Here is a 16,712-nt window from a genome sequence, read left to right on the forward strand (position 1 = left end):
AGGCTAGTCTTGAGCTGAAGAGCTGAAGGACAGAGCCCAGGCCCAGACGTCAGGCCCCAGAACCAACAAAAAAAAAAATTAAAAAAAAATTGCCTAAGCAAGTGTGTCACTGTAAGTACTTGAAATACAGTGTGCCCTGTGCTGCCCTCAGCTCAAGATTTAAGTATTCTGCCTTTCCTTGAAGTCAATGAGCTCCAAGTTTGGGAGAGTGGCTACTCCCATCTGGGATGGACATGCATATATGGACTCCTGACAGGTCACCTGTAACATGATAAACAGAGGAGAGCAGCAAATCCTAACAGGTCTGTGTCCAATGACCCTAGCATCCGGAGGGCAATGTGCCACAGCTCAACGAGCCCAGTGTACTTCAGGCTGGTTTATCATGTGTAAACATACAAGGACAAAGGGTTTTTATTCATCAGGCATGTGGTACAGAGCCTGGCCATAGTTGAAACACAGGTACTTGCAAAAACGAGTCCCGGCCTCTCCCCCCCACACACACCATTTTCATTACCCAATTCCAAAGCTGACCAGAAAAAGTGAACTACCACAGAATACCCTCAGCAAAGTGGGGGCGGACAGACTGGGGGCTCCAGAGAGGAAGGCCTAAGTGGGGCTCTTGTTTCTATCCGCTTCTATAGCAGACAATCCTGTCACACCCAGCCTCCCACCAGCAAGCAGTCCCCAAGCTCTCGAGTCCTGCATCTAATGCCCTTGATTCAACACACACAAACACCAGGAGAGGTTAAGGAATTTTCTTTATTTTTTACAAATTAAGACTATGTAGATATATATTTTTGAATCAAAAACACCTTTGTCTTCACAGTATGAGTTAAGAGAATGCAGCCTGAGCCGAAAAACCAAGAACTAGAAAAGAAACTGGAAATTACAGATAATTGTATTAAAAACCTGTTAGGCATTTTCTTTAAAAGTAATTATTTTTTTTTTAATATTCTTGTCATTCTTGGCACTGTTTCTAAAGAAAAACTCCTTTATCCCAAGCAAAAAAGCACAAGAGGTGGAGTTTGGCTTCAACAGGTCTGAGAATCGCCATTTTTATGGAGAGTTGCTGATGAGGGCTTTTTACAGGAAGGAAGTCCCTTTTGTAAGTTCTCAAGCAAGAGGCCGGAGGCAGCAGCTAAATCAAAGGGCAGCATCCTCAGTAAAAGCAAGCCATTATGAGTGGCCTGTCACTCCAGAAGTTTCGTGAGATGGCATCGTGACATGGAGCACTGTAAACCAGCACAGCCCCAAATAGTGTCCTACTAATGATGAGCTTTCCACGGCACAGTCACCTGGCACCGAAACCATACAGCCAGGGCCATGACTGTGCCTGATGCTGCCCTTCTGTGCCACCCAACTCTGGCAGCCCACAAGGAGGACCTAGTGATGGCTATTAGGACTCCCACCCATGTTTGCAACAAGAGCTGCATCTTTGCAGCACTGGCCACCTGGCTTCTGCCCTGAAGACCACAAGAACAAAGACTAAAGTGCATCTGTAAAATGACCATTTATCTACTGCCCCAAGTCTCTGGCCTGACAACTCTCTAATAGTGTCCAGGTGGAGTTAGACAAAAATACACTGAAGGGCTACGATGGTTGTCTTCCAAGTCACCAGGGGCCCGCTTACCAATCCTACAAGGAACCCCTGGGGTTGGTGGAGATTTGTCCCCCACTATACCAAGCAGTCCTTGCCTAGGCTCATCTGGCAGGATTCATTACAATGAACCCTAGAGGTTCAACTGCTCCCCTTCCCTAGCCTTCCTCTTTGGGGCCTTTAATCATAGCTACCTGATAGAGGTCATGCAGTAATGAAGATAATAACCAATTTTCAAAGCCAATTTAAAAAACAATACAAATACCAAGGAAAACTTGGGAGAATTCTGGGCTACGCGTACCTTGCCATTCATGCTCAGCCTTTTCCTAAATGCCTCACAAGGATTCATCTTTGTGCTCAAGTCCTCCCACCCCATGGATGGAAAGCTGACGGAGTCCCTGAGGGCCAGGCAGGGGTGGGAAAGGGAATACACCCAAGTCTACATTCCCTTCATGATCACAAGGCAGAGGTGCTTGCCAGACCAGCTCAGACAGCACAGAGGACACAAAGCACCCAATCAGACTTTCTGCTTTCTTTGTAGGGTTGACAGATCAGATCTGATGAATCTGAGTTAGTCACAGGACTAGCAACCTTCTTCACAATGGAAAACAAACTGCCCAGTCCCACAGGAACTGTGCACAGAACAAGCAATGCTGAAGACGGATGGGCTGAGGCATCTCTATCAACCAGTCCTGGTCCACTTGCTGAGCCTCAGTGAGACGGCAGACTTCCTGCAGTTTGTTCTCTTGGCTGACCCCAAGTCCTCATTTTGGTGGCCTGGCTGCCTGGGCAGAGCAAGAGGCTACTGATGGGCTGACAAAAAAGGGAATAAGGAAGAACCCCAGGAATAGGAAGCCAAACTCCAAACTATATTCTGCTAATCAGTTTTTTTTTTTTTTTGGTCAAAAAAAAAAAACAAAAACAAAAACCTCAAAATAGAGAAAACCACAAAGTACAAAAGCTTTTCTGATGCTTTTCATTATCATAGAACACGCCACCTGTGATGTGTGCAAAGAGGAAATGAGGGGGAGAGGGAGAGGAGGTCAAACTGGGAGAGGCTGGATTGTCATCTCACTTCTTCTCTTTCTTCTTGTCCTGTAAGGGGGGGAAAAAAAATCACAATTAATTTTTAACACCAGACATCCAATCTCAAACTCAAGTGGCCTTTAGTCAAGAGCTAGAAGGGATGTGGGAAAAAACAAGGAACAAGAAATCAGAAATCTCAAAGCATCTGCCCCTAGGCCTGCTTCTCAGACTGCCTTGCCACCCCACCCCTGCAGTGCCTGAGTGGGCTGCCTGATCACACCGGGCAACTCCTGATCACCACAGTCCCGATCCTAGCCAGAGAAGGCTGTGAACTAGTGCTCTATCCTAAATGAGGGAAACTAAGGCCATCAACAAGGTGGAGCCTAAGAGAGAGCTCCACTCTGGAGAGGGAGTGTGAATTCTGTATATAAAGAGGATACTGAGATAATCTAGTTTAGTTCTTCCAAAAAATAAAAAAAATTAAAACTAAGCTCGGTGCCAGTGGCTCACAATACTGTAGTAATCCTAGCTACTCAGGAGGCTGAGATCTGAAGATCACGGTTTGAAGCCAGCCTGGGCAGGAAAGTCCAAGAGACTCTTATTGCCAATAACCTACTCAAAAAAAAAAAAAAAAAAAAAACAGAAGTGAAAGTGTGGCTCAAGTGGTAGAACAATAGCTTTGAGTAAAAAAAAAAAAAAAAACAGCTCAGAGAGAGGGCTTAGGCCCTGAGTTCAAGCCCCAGGACTGGCAACAAAACAAGCAAACGGGCTGGGAAGGTAGCTCAGTGGTAGAGAGCTTGCCTTGCATGCCTGAGGCCCTGGGTTCAATTCCTCAGCACCACATAAGCAAAAAGAAAAAAGCCGGAAGTGACACTGTGGCTCAAGTGGTAGAGCGCTAGCCTTGAGCTGAAGAGCTGAGGGACAGAGCCCAGGCCCAGAGTTCAGGCCCCACGACCAGACCAAAAACAAACAAACAAACAAGCAAACAAACTAAAACTAGTCTACTTGTGAAATATGTAAGATACATTTTAATTTTCTTTTTCCAAGTCATAGCTACCTTACAAGCACTGAAGCTCTTTTCCTTTTGATACTAGTTTTTGAGATTAGTTAAGAAAAAAAAAAAGGGAGAGAGAGCTTTTACTTGCTCCTTTTTCTCCATCAGCTGAAGCTTCTGGTTTACCTCTTGCTCACTGGCCTGCATTACACTATAATGAGTATCTGAATAACATGGCAAATCTGAAGCATACACAGATGCTGACCAGAAGCCATCCTTCCACCTGTGGGGTGTAGGCTGACTGACCTTCTCATTCATAGCCAAGATCATCATGAGTTTTCGGAAGAGAGTAACAAAATCTAAGAAGAGATCAACGCAGTGCCTGAAAGAGAAGAACAAGGTTACCAGTGGCCCTTCCCACTTTCTTTATCTATAAACTCAGTACATAAGTCAGCTTCTTCAACACCACCCCAACTGAGGAAGTAAAAAAAACTAGGGAAGAGTGGGGTGATCTGGGATCCTATTCAACTCAATGGAGCCACATGGCACAAAGAGATTGGGTTTTGGATTGTGCAGAGGCCCAAATTTGAATCTTGAACTACCACTGCTATTATTTATGGAGACTTTAAAACTACTTAACAACTATGCCCATCTTTTCTCTGTTAAAGGTTTAAAGATTACAAAAAGTATACCAAGTCAGGTGCCAGTGGTTCATGCCTGTGATCCTAGCTATGAGGAAGCTGAGATCATGGTTCAAAGCCAGCCCAGGCAGGAAAATCCATAAGATTCTAATCTCCAATCAACCATCAAAAATTTAAGAAGCCAGAAGTGGAGCTGTAGCTCAAGTGTTAGAGTACTAGCCTTGAGCAACAAAGTTCAGAGACAGTGCCTAAGCCTTGAGTTTAAGCCCTAGGACTGGTGTGTGTGTGCATACAAACACACATATATATACAGAGTAAAAGGAGAAAGACTTCTTTCCCTTTCTCCTGCCTGGAGGTGGCTACTATTAAAACTACAAAGGGCCAGGTGCTAGTGGCTCACAACTCTGTTCAATACAATAGGTAAGGGAGACCTCAAGGTCCTTGAGTTCAAGTCCCAATACTGGAACACGTGCACACACATACACATATAAAGGGATAAGGATGTAGTTCCATGATACAGTACCTGCCTAGCATATATGAGGTCTGGATTTGATCCCAAGTACCACCAAAATTAAAAATAAAAAGAATGTACATTAATCTAGTTTTTAAAAATTAAGTACCTTTTGGGAACTGAGAGACTCTGCTATTGGGACAAACAGCTCCAAAAGCTTGCAGCTATATGCACTCCTGAAGCCTGGTTACCTAAGTTCCACTGTGGACTGGAATGGGATGTTTCAATCTTTATTCTCAGTGCAGACCAGTTCCCACACTCACCAGATGTAATCCTTATCTCCATTTTCAGCCTTTTCAATAATGAGTTGAGTATCAAAAAGGACAAAGCCACACATGACGACCAGTCCCATATACAGGTTTGCCTAAAGAAAGAAAAATGATATTAAAATATAGTAATTAAGTAGATAAAATATAGTAATTAAAGTAGAGGGAACAAGCAGCCCTAGTTTCTGGCTTTTGGCCATCAAAAATGCTAACCTAAGGCACAATTCTGCTGTCATTCTTTTAGGTTACTGGAAAAGCTTCCATAGTACATATATCAAGCCCTTGCTGGGTGGCCTTAGATAAATGGTCTCTAAGTAACACTTCTCCTTAGCAATGCCCAACCATTACACCCTTTAAGGATTTGGAGGGATGGCCTAAAGGGCACTGCCTATCTTGGAAGAAGCGTAGTTAACCTGTTGCTTGAGGGTTAAGAGAGAAAAAAAAAAAAAAAGCATGAATCAAATGGCTGCAGAAAAAAAATTAAATCTTACCTGGAAAAGCCAAATAGATCCAAAGAAAAGGTTCCCCAGGGAAGACAAAACCATCAGGCTCATGGCTGACATCAAAATACCTATTAAGACAGGGCAAAAAGTTATCTCGAGAGAAGCCAACAAATCAGTCCCATTATGGCCACTTTTTAGTTTCCTCCAAAATGAAGACTTTTTAACAGTCAACCAGGGAGCTGAGGTAGAGGAGTCCTAGTAAGAATTCTGGCTAGAACACGGCCTCACCAAGATACCTGTGTCCAACTCCACACTTACCTCCCAGAAAGAGGTAGCTCCGGCGCCTTGCATAGAGAGCACTCAGGGTGAAGCAGGTGAAGATCATGGCGGTGCCCATGAAGGCAGTAGGAAGGATGCTGTTCAAGAAATATTCCATTAGCTTCAGGGCTCCAAGAATGTGGCCCATACTTAGAAAGTAAACTCATCAACAATTAAAAGGACATAAAGACTAAAACAGTTACCTGGGATTAATAGCAATGCACAACTCCAGAGCAGGGCCCAGGCCAACTCCTAGAAAACAAGAAAAACCCAGAACACAATTATCCAGTCTTACCAGTCAGTTCTGGAAGAGGACCCTCACATACAAAAGCTGATCATGAGTAGCATAGGCATTCATGCTCCAAAAACAGGTATGTAAAGCTAAAGTAATTCTCTTTCCTCTCTCTTCCTTATTTTCAAGACTATATATACTCCAGTTACTTGTAGACATACCCACAAAATTGCTCTTTTAGTTCAAATCATAAGTGATCATGGGGGGTGTGGGAAGTGAAGCAGGCAGGTGAAATATTTTTGAGCTAGAGTAATGCGAGACTATAATGTGGACTGAATCAGGAGTTAGAGCAACAAGGCAGAACAGGGCCTGGTAGCCAGCAACCTTGCAAGTCATGCAGTCTGACTTCACTGGGAACAAAGAAAGGTCGGACAGGTTCTGCAGGTAGACACCAGCCAATAGGAGAGCAACTTGTTCCAGCCCAACATTTCTTCTGTCCTGGCTCTTTCCTCTCCTGATAATTCACCTCTTCATGCCTTTGAAAACTAAATCTTAATCTGTAAATCCCTTTCTTTCTAAAAGTTCCTCAATACAGTACAGATTATACCTGTCACTCAGAACAAGTTGTACATCAGTAGGCTTGCTTTGCTATTATTTTTATTATGTGGCTTCAGTCCTGCTTCCTTTAATGATGATTCTAGAAAAGCTGCACTTTGAATTCTTTCCTGAGAGTCAGCGAATTGTCCTGTGTGGCAGATGTCAATGTGTGGCTTTAACTGTTGGCCAGGCTCAGAGCAGATGCCTGTGCAAGCAGATGGACCAGTGTGGGTCCAACTAAGCCAGGCCCTAAACCTAGTTCTCATATCTATCATTTAGCAAGTCATAAAGCTCATTCATTTGAGCACACAGTAACTATTTTTAGATCCAAAAGTAGGAGTCACAGCTGACAGTCACAAAGAAAATGCAGTACAATGCAAAAGATATTCAAATACAAGTATGACTAGACCCTGCAGCCCTAGAGGAGCCCAGAAGGGAAAAATCACAACAGTAATATACTTCAGGGAAGACTCCACGAAGAAGTCTTCTAAGGAACAGACAGACAACAAAATATGCAAGTTGGTGGTTAACTAGAAAAAAAATCTCAGGTTTTAGTTTTAAGAAATACTGAAACTGGGAGCTGGGAAGGTGGCTCAGTGGTAGAGCGCTTGCCTTGCATGCCTGAGGCCCTGGGTTCGATTCCTCAGCACCACATAAGCAAAAAGAAAAAAGCCAGAAGTGGCGCTGTGGCTCAAGTGGTAGAGCGCTAGCCTTGAGCTGCTGAGGGACCCAGAGTTCAGGCCCCACGACTGGACCAAAAAAAAAAGAGAAAGAAATACTGAAATTGTAGCACTATCCACCCCTTCACCCCAATTAGACCAATTCCTTAGCATACCTGTAAGGAAAGCAAATCCAGCAAGAAGTCCCAGTCTCTTCTGCTCAGTTTCATGGCTATGAGGTGTTGCCATCAGCCAAATCATCAACCCCAGGGAGCCCAAGGCAGAGAGCAGGCCAGCCTGTCAGATCCAATCAATAAATAAATATTTCAGGGTTTCACACTGTGGTAGGAGACTTTACGAGGTTCAAATACTTATCTAAAATTCCTAGTATTTGTAGCCAGATGCCGGTGGCTCACGCCTGTAATCCTAGCTACTCAGAAGGCTGAGATCTGAGGATCGCAGTTCAAAGCCAGCCCGGTCAAGAAAATCCGAGAGACTTATCTCCAATAAACCACTAGAAAACTGGAAGTGGTGCTGTGGCTCAAGTGGTAGAGTGCTCGCCTTGAGCTAAAGAGCACAGGGACAGCACCCAAGCCCAGAGTTCAAGCCCCACGACTGACCAAAAAAAAGAAAAAAAAAAATCCTAGTATTTGTGTCTAACCTGAAGGCAAGGAAAAAGGCACTGTTGTCTCAACTGTAGGGAGGGAAATCAAGGCTCTAAAGATAAGGGAACGGAGCACAGTGGAAGTGGATGCTAAAGGTTCTTGGAGTTCCTTTATAGTCAATCATCTGCTGCATAACTGCTCAAGTCAAACTATGAATCAGTCTTGCCCAAGAAACAGAAAAGATGAGCCAAATTGACAAGTGCTTAAAAAGCACATTTCATCATGATGTAGAATAAAAAAAAAAAACAAAAAAAAACCAAGAGACTAGTAAATACCAATGAATGTTAACAGTGATGGGTAATGGAAGGTTTGTGTTTTTTGAGTATTTCTGTTGTTGGTTTTTCCTTCCCCAGACTGGGTCTTGCTTATGTAGCCCAGGCTCACCTGGAACTTGAGATTTCCTGTCTCTGCTTCCCAAATAGGATTATAAGAGTATACTACTCCACCCAGCTTTGGAGGTTTTTAAAAATCACATTCTTCTTATAAGTCATGTTTCTGAATTCTTTGTACAATAGACATTTACTAATTTTGTAACAAGTTCTTTTTCTTTCTTTCTTTCTTTCTTTCCTTTTTTTTGTTGGTCGTGGGGGTTGAACTCTGGGCCTGGACACTGTCCTTGTGCTCTTCAACTCAAGGCTAGCACTCTACCAATTGAGCCACAGCACCACTTCCAGTTTTCTAGTGGTTTATTAGAGATAAGAGTCTCATGGACTTTCCTGCCTGGGCTGGCTTTGAACTGCGATCCTCAGATCTTAGCCTCCTGAGTAGCTAGAATTACAGGCATGAGCCACTGGCGCCTGGCTCTTTTTTTTTTTTTTAAAGGGAGAAGCTATAGGCATTAGAAAAAAAGGAAAATAATCAAGAATAGATATACACATGAAGTTCCTGTTTTCCTTTAAAGATATAGTTAACATATGGCTGGCATTGGTGGCTCATGCCTATAATCCTAGCTATTCCCAGGCTAAGATCTGAGGATTGTGATTTGAAGTCAGCCTGGAAGAGAAAATCCATGAGACTCTTACCTCCAATTAACCATCAAAAAACTGGAAGTAATTACATTCAAAATGTACTTAACATCATTATTTTTAATGTATCTTGTAAACAAATGCATTTGGACTCCATTTCATTGCTATCACTTCATTGCAATTTTTATTGTGAAGAATTATATTCAAAATGTATTAACATCATTACTGTTAATGTATATTATAAACATGCATTTCACATGTAAATAATATGTGGACTGTTATTTACTTACCTATCAAGTTGTAAAATTAAATAGTAATATGTAAAAAAAAACAAAAAACTGGAAGTAGAGCTATGGCTCAAGTGCTAGCTTTGAACACAAAAGCTCAGGACAGTACCCAAAGCCCTGAGTTCAAGCCCTAGGACAGACAAAATAAAAAAAATAAAGAAAAAGACATAGCCAATTCAAAGTAATCATGCTAAAATGCTAAAATGGACAGTGAATTAGTGAATTTTGAGTCACTGCTCCTGAAGGAAATACAGAGTTCGTTTCCTACAAGCTTCTGGTCACATTTTCATGAAACAATACAGTAATCTTATTTCATGTGGTTCTGTTTAAGGATACCTTAATGTGTCATACATTGTTGACTTATTAAATTCACAGCCAACAGCACTATAGCTGATATCTGAACAAGCATTATCTATTTTCTCCCTAAGATACTGCAATTAGTAATGTAATGGGCAGCACTTCCTCCCATGATCTTTGAATTTCAAACTGCAAAATCAGTAACAAAAACACACAAAAAAGGCTGAGGAGCCAGGCACTGGTGGTTCACGCCTATAATCCTAGCTATTCAGGAGGCTGAGGTCTGAGGATCTCAGTTCAAAGCCAGCCCAGGCAGCAAAGTCCATGAGACTCTTATTCAATGAACCATCAGAAAACCAGAAGTAGCGTTGTAGCTCAAAGACATTTGAGTGAAATATGAAGGCAGAGTGTCATCATTCCTGACCTACAATAAGAAGCTAGCACCACATATTTTGAACAAAGTTTTTACCTCGCCGTTCCTATCTGCAAAAAGTAACAGGATTAGGGCTGGGAAAGTGGCTCAGTGGTAGACTGCTTGCCTTGCATGCATGAGGCCCTGGGTTTGATTCCTCAGCACCACATAAGCAGAAAAAGCCAGAAGTGACCCTGTGGCTCAGCCTTGAGCTGAAGGACAGTGCCCAGGCCCAGAGCTCAGGCCCCACAACAGAGTTAAAAAAAAAAAGAAAAAAAAGGTAGTAGGATTTTGCAGTTGCAAATGTTAGCAAGCAGGTGAACTCCTAAATACAAAATCTGGGAATAATGAGAACTGATTGCATTTTTACTATATGAATGTTTAAAAAAAGTAGACCAAAACAACACAACTAGAAACAAGAGGAAAAAACCTTGCCTTTAACTCAAGGATCAAAGTCCTGTTTTGAATATGTAATTTTTCATACAACCCTTAGTAGGATTTACCTGAAGGACAGTTTTCTGCCATTGCAAATGTGAGGCACAAATACAGAGTCATATTTATGATTTAGTGAGAGCCTCAAGGTTTTTGGTTAGTTGTCAAACTCTGCCTTCTACTGATGGCCAGCACTAAAATAAGTCTACCTCAGGACAAAAGGTATCTCTCAACCATTCAGTAGATCAGAGAGTAAAATAGGTCAAATTTGTAAAGGTCTCAATCTTACTTCTCCCAATAATTAACAGTACAATTGATGTTTTGTCTCCCAATTCTCACTATTCCACAGTCATTTAGGTAACAAAGAACAAGAAAAAGACAGATCGGTGACCAATGCAGAGAAAGCCCCACACATGGCGTTTCTCCTAGGCTCTGTGTATCTTCCAAGTCAGCAGCACACCATCCAAAGCCAAGGTTAACATATTGTTTTCAGTATGCAGAGGGGCAGTTGCCAGAACACTTAACCAGCTCTACATATCTTGATTTAATGGTGGACAGAGTTCAGATCTCAAATTACTGATAAGGATTAAGGAGGGGCTCAGGAATGGACCATCCTGTTGAGCTGGTTTTCCTTCTATGCAGTTTAGTATTACAACAACCAGTACTTACCTGGATGAAATGAGTGACCACATGAACATAGGCCCCCGCAGCCGCCACAAACATACAGAGGGCAAAACTGGCATAGACCTTCTTCAGGTGCTGCTGTGTTGAGGGAGTTCTAGGAAAGAACATAACAGCTATCAGTCTGGATCAATCTCATCTCCTCAGGGCCTCTTCTCAGGGGGATGTGTGATAGTTATAATAGTTGGACATATGTTGGGGAAAGCATTATTATAGTAAGAATCTTTAAAAATAGATTAACAGACTCTAATGCTTAGAAGACCCAAGAGCCCAATGTCTTGTATTCCCATTATACACACACTAGGATTAAAGACTTTCCAGTGATCATACAGCAACTCTCAGAAACTAAGCATTTTTTATCAGGTTTATCTGGAGTCTAGCCAATTTGTTAACTTATACATACAGAAGTTAATGAAGTGGGGGAAGGGAGGGAGAAGCCAAGAGAAGAAATGAAGGAACCAGAGTCAAGGTTAGTACACTTACATGTGGGAGAATTTTAAGAGTGCATCGAAGTTGATCTTCCGATCAAATACGTTCATGGTTCCAGAGTCAGTGTGACACAGTCTCCTCTCTATCTGATCAAGGGTAAAGAAAAGGTTAAAGACACCAAGACACATAAAAAGCACAAATAACTTTTTTTTTTTGTCAGTCATGCGGCTTGAACTCCGGGTCTGGACACTGTCCCTCAGCTCTTCAGCTGAAGGCTGGCATCCTACCACTTGAGCCACAGAGCCAGTGGTTTATTTCAGGAAAGTCTCACAGACTTTTCTGCCCGGGCTGGCTTTGAACTGAGGTCTTCAGATCTCAGCCTCCTGAGTAGCTAGGATTACAGGTGTGAGCTACAGGCACCCAGCTACAAATAACATTCTTATATACAATACTGACATTGTTCATTAGAATAATGAAGCTATCAACAAGACACTGTGGCTCACATCTGTAATCCTAGCTACTCCAGAGGCAGAGACCTGAGGATCACAGTTCAAAGCTAGCCCTGGCAGAGAAGTCCGTGAGACTTTTATCTCCAATTAACCACCAGAAAACTGAGGTGGAGGTGTGGCTCAAGTGGTAAAGCACTCGCTTTGAGCTGAAGAGCTCAGGGTCAGTGCCTAGCCCCAGAATTCAAGCCTCAAGACTGACCCAAAAAAAAACTACCACCAGGTGCTGGTGGCTCACTTCTATAATCCTATTCAGAAGGCTTGAGATCTGAAGATCAAGGTTCAAAGCCAGCCTGGGCAGAAAAATTCATGAGCCTCTTATCTCCATTAAACTACTCAGAAAGGGCTGGGAAGGTGGCTCAGTGATAGAGCACTTGCCTTGCATGCATGAGGCCCTGGGTTTGATTCCCCAGCACCACATAAGCAAAAAAAGGAAAAAAGCTGGAAGTGGCGCTGTGGCTCAAATGGTAGAGCACTAGCCTTGAGCTAAAGAGCTGAGGGACAGCACCCAGGCCCAGAGTTCAGGCCCCACAACCGGACCCAAAAGAAATAAAAAATTAAAAAAATAAACTACTCAGAAAAAGCAGAAAGTGGTAGAGTATTAGCCCTAAGTTCAGATACAGCAACCAAGGCTCTGAGTTCAAGCCCCAGGACTCGCGCACATACTCGCGCGCCGCGCGCGCGCACACACACACACAATCTCCCTACAATCGATTTCACTACCCCTCTCCAAATATTTTTTTTTGGGGGGGAGGGGGGGTCTGGTCATGGAGCCTAAACTCTGGGCCTGGGCGCTGTCCTTCAGCTCTTCAGCTCAAAGCTAGCACTCTACCACTTGAGCCACAGTGTCACTTCCGGCTCTTTTTTTTCCCTGCTTATGTGGTGCTGAGGAATCGAACCCAGGGCCTCATGCATGCAAGGCAAGCGCTCTACCACTGAACCACCTTCCCAGCCCAATATTTTCATTTTTATGTATGTACTTTTAGAATGCTTGCAATAACTGTTAATTATTTTAAAAAGAACTAAAAAATAAACCAATCTTCTCTCCCAAACAATTGTTACTAGCATTTGATGTCTATCCTTTTGGAAAGTCATTTGTCCTTTAAAAGAGTTTGTAGGAGAAATTCTCAATTAGCAGCCTAGTTAAAGGGATCCACTAGCATATAAAACCAATTTTAGGGCTGGGAAGGTGGCTCAGTGGTAAAATGCTTGCCTAGCATGCATGAGGCCCATGGTTCCATTCCTCAGCATCGCATAAGCAGAAAAAGCCAGAAGTGGTGCTGTGGCCTTGAGCTGAAGAGCTCAGGGGCAGCACCCAGGCCCAGAGTTCAAGGTTCAAGTCCCATGACAGACAAAAATAAATAAATAAATAAATATGCATAAGTTTCCTACTTAATACATATTTAAATTGAACTAAAGTTCACAATTTTAAACCTTTTTTTATTATAGCTATGAAAACTCATTTATGCAAAGACTTCCCTGTAGCCGGGCGCTGGTGGCTCACGCCTGTAATCCTAGCTACTCAGGAGGCTGAGATCTGAGGATTGCGGTTCAAAGCCAGCCCGGGCAGGAGAGACCCTGAGACTCCTATCTCCAATAAACCACCAGAAAACTGGAAGTGGCGCTGAAGCTCAAGTGGTACAGAGTGCTAGCCTTGAGCTGAAGAGCTGAGGGACAGCGCCCAGGCCCAGAGTTCAAGCCCCACGACCGACAAAAAAAAAAAAAAAAAAAAAAAAAGACTTCCCTGTATGTTTACCATCCTTTTAACATTCCCAATGTTATTATTTTACCGTACTTGCTTTAATTCCTTCCTCCCTGTCACCTCTCTGTTACCTCTTGCCCCTCTCTCTCTCTCTCTCTCTCATACACACACACACAGACACACACACACACACACACACATACAAACATACATACATACACCAACCTTAATCTGTAAAGACTTATCAAGAAACTAGCCAAAACACCAGTGGCTCATGTCTGTAATCATAGCTACTCAAGTGTCTGAAATGTGAGGATTGTTACAGTTTGAAGCCAGCCCAGGCAGGAAAGTCTGTGAGACTTATCTCCAACTAACCACCGAATATCTGAAAGTGGAGCTGTGGCTCCACTTGAGAGCCAGCCATAAACAAAAAAAAAATCTAAAGAGCCCTGGCCCAGAGCTCAAGCAAACACAAAAACAAAAAATGTGATGTCGTTTTCTTTTTTTCTTTCTCTTTGCAGTAACTCTAGGCACTTTTGCTTGTTCATCTAGTACCCTACCCTCAAGCCATACTTCCAGCCCTGTGTTTTGCTGGTTATTTTAGAGATGGAGTCTAGCAAACTTTTCTGTCCTGGCTGGCTCTGAACTGCAACCCTCCAGGTTTCAACCTTATAGGCATGAGCCACCAGCACTTGACTACAAAGCTATTTGGAGCCCTACAACTTTCTTCAGATTTTCCCCCAACAATTCTAGTATGCCAGAAAGGACATTTTAAAGCCGATCTATATTAAGGTTAAATCACATCAACACCAGAAAGTCACCTTTAGTCTTGCTCCCACTCCTATCATGCGTGCAGTCCTACACACATTCAATCCACAGAACTAAAGATCTGATTGAGAGCTTCCTTCTCTCCTAAATATAGATCCTCCAAATTCTTATTCAATAGATGATGCCTATCTCTTTCAAATCTACCAAAAAGGGGAGATGGTGGAGGGGTAGGATGGGCTTCAAACACAGACACAGAAGACAGTGGAACTACTCATGCCCATTTGAATCAGTAGACACCCCCAATGCTCGGCACAATTAAACTAGACCATGGATATTACTGTCCTGAAGTCAACCTCCTGAAGAACCCTGTGCAGATGGAATGATGCCACTCTTTAAGTTATAAGCATCACTGCCGTTAGTTTCTTGAGGCTCTCCTCCCCCAAAAACAGTCACAATAGCTGGCTGGCTTTCTCAAGAGTCCCTTCCTTTCCCTCACCAATAACCACACTCACCTCACTTCCTTTAGTTATGTTTAAGGCTGGATACAGTGAGGAGCTGCAGACCCTAGTGAAGTTGCTGCCCTGTCCTGTGAGTCACAGGGCTCTGGGCCCTCTTGATCTAGATGGTGCAATTATTGCAGGCTGTTGCAAGGTTTAGCACAGCCTTCCATAACCATGATAAATGATCCTCTAGGGAGCACACTTACAGGATGGCAGAATCCAGCACCTGGAAAGTGTCTTTGTTTAAGGCTTCCATTAACAACCTTAATGACATCCCTAGACAGAACTTACAACAATACTGAAGCAACCTGCAGAGCCAAGTTTCTCAGTGTTCACAAAAGCAATGCTAAAGTACCTCTTGCTTCCAATTTCAAGCATCAAAAGGAGGGGAGGGCTTCCAATGCCCAGAGGATTGTTAGTCAGAAAGGGGCAATATACATGTAACCAAACCATTCTGACAGGACAAAGGCAGAAACTCCTCTTTCCCAGTGGTTTACTGACTGCCTCTTTCTTGGGCCTGCTCTCTTGATGAAAAAAATGAAAACTATCAAAGGCTGTGTGAGTGAAGGGACATCGAAGTAATTACACCTTGATTTAGTAGTAGCTTAAGATCTGAAAGACTTTAAAACAACTTCCTTTTTGTTTTGGAGATGGGGTCCTACTTTTGCTATGTAGGCCAAGCTGGCCTTAAACTCATGATCCTTCTGCATCAGCCTCCTAAGTGTGTGATTATAAGGCATATGCTACCATGTCAGACTAAAGCTTTTCCATTTTTTTTTGCTATGTTTACCTATTCCAAAGTTTAAATAAATGGTGAATTAACTGTAAATGAACTACCAGATTTTAGAGATGCAAAAGTAGATGACAATTTTAATAGCAGTATAGAAAAATACAATAAATCATTCATTTAATGTTCAAGATACATTATTCAATTTATTTCAGAAATGTTAAAACTGGAAGGGAATGTAGACAAGTCTTAGAATCAGGAAACAATAGCTTGCTGTTCCAAAGAGACAAGAACTATCGTACATATATAAGTACTAAAATAAGTGTTCCTCGAGTTTTGCCAGATAGAATACATTTATCTGGTTTCTACCTTAGCCCCAGCTTGTTGTGCTCAGAAGCTGAACAAAAAACATAACCACACCTTTAATTTTCAAAGGCCAATATGCAAAACTCAGTAGGAACAAGATTAAATTGCATTTAGAACTCAAAAATAAAAACTTCCATACACCAAGAGCTTTTTAGTCCCAGGAACAGCTGGCTCTTAACATGGCTTGAAGTAATCAAAATGATTAACCAAGTAACTCAGCTTACATAACAGAAAAACCCACGATTAAATAACAAACTTTACTTAAAAAAAAATGCGGGCCGGGCTCTGGTGGCTCAAGCCTGTAATCCTAGCTACTCAGGAGGCTGAGATCTGAGGATCATGGTTCAAAGCCAGCCCGGGCAGGAGAGACCGTGAGACTCCTATCTCCAATAAACCACCAGAAAACCGGAAGTGGCGCTGTAGCTCAAGTGGTAGAGCGCTCGCCTTGAGCTGAAGAGCTGAGGGACAGCGCCCAGGCCCAGAGTTCAAGCCCCACGACCGACCAAAAAAAAAAAAAAAAAAAAAAAAAATGCGGGCTGGGAAGGTGGCTCAGTGGTAGAGCGCTTGCCTTGCATGCCTGAGGCCCTGGGTTCAATTCCTCAGCACCACATAAGCAAAAAGAAAAAAGCGGGGAGTGGGGCTGTGGCTCAAGTGGTAGAGCACTAGCCTTGAGCTGAAGAGCTGAGGGACA

The 16,712-nt window shown here is 42.8% G+C and overlaps 1 protein-coding gene and 1 long non-coding RNA gene across 4 annotated transcripts in view; one reads left to right on the plus strand and one right to left on the minus strand.

The window, feature by feature from the left end:
* Positions 1-741: 741 nt before the first annotated feature.
* Positions 742-16,712, minus strand: part of Tmbim6 (transmembrane BAX inhibitor motif containing 6) — a 24,088-nt gene continuing 8,117 nt past the window's right edge. The window contains exons 2-11 of one of the 3 annotated variants that reach the window (XR_006147133.1): positions 11,507-11,594; positions 11,012-11,120; positions 7,461-7,581; positions 6,000-6,048; positions 5,797-5,894; positions 5,527-5,606; positions 5,033-5,133; positions 3,924-3,999; positions 1,296-2,692; positions 742-1,262 (exon numbers count right to left, since the gene is read on the minus strand). Coding sequence is in view for 2 of the 3 variants with exons in the window: in XM_042677443.1 (XP_042533377.1) it covers positions 2,669-2,692; positions 3,924-3,999; positions 5,033-5,133; positions 5,527-5,606; positions 5,797-5,894; positions 6,000-6,048; positions 7,461-7,581; positions 11,012-11,120; positions 11,507-11,562 (714 nt within the window). In the remaining variant the exon portion in view is untranslated. Of the gene's footprint in view, positions 2,693-3,923; positions 4,000-5,032; positions 5,134-5,526; positions 5,607-5,796; positions 5,895-5,999; positions 6,049-7,460; positions 7,582-11,011; positions 11,121-11,506; positions 11,599-16,712 lie in introns of all 3 variants that reach the window. The other 2 variants (XM_042677443.1, XM_042677444.1) reach the window with 2 other exon arrangements.
* The window catches only part of LOC122106160, an 8,627-nt gene continuing 3,444 nt past the window's right edge, over positions 11,530-16,712 (plus strand). The window contains exon 1 of the long non-coding RNA XR_006147134.1: positions 11,530-11,619. This is a non-coding gene — a long non-coding RNA (uncharacterized LOC122106160). The remainder of the gene's footprint in view (positions 11,620-16,712) is intronic.

This window comes from Dipodomys spectabilis, unplaced genomic scaffold (genome assembly GCF_019054845.1).
Source record: "Dipodomys spectabilis isolate Male_0828 unplaced genomic scaffold, ASM1905484v1 ptg000039l, whole genome shotgun sequence".
NCBI lineage: Eukaryota > Metazoa > Chordata > Mammalia > Rodentia > Heteromyidae > Dipodomys > Dipodomys spectabilis.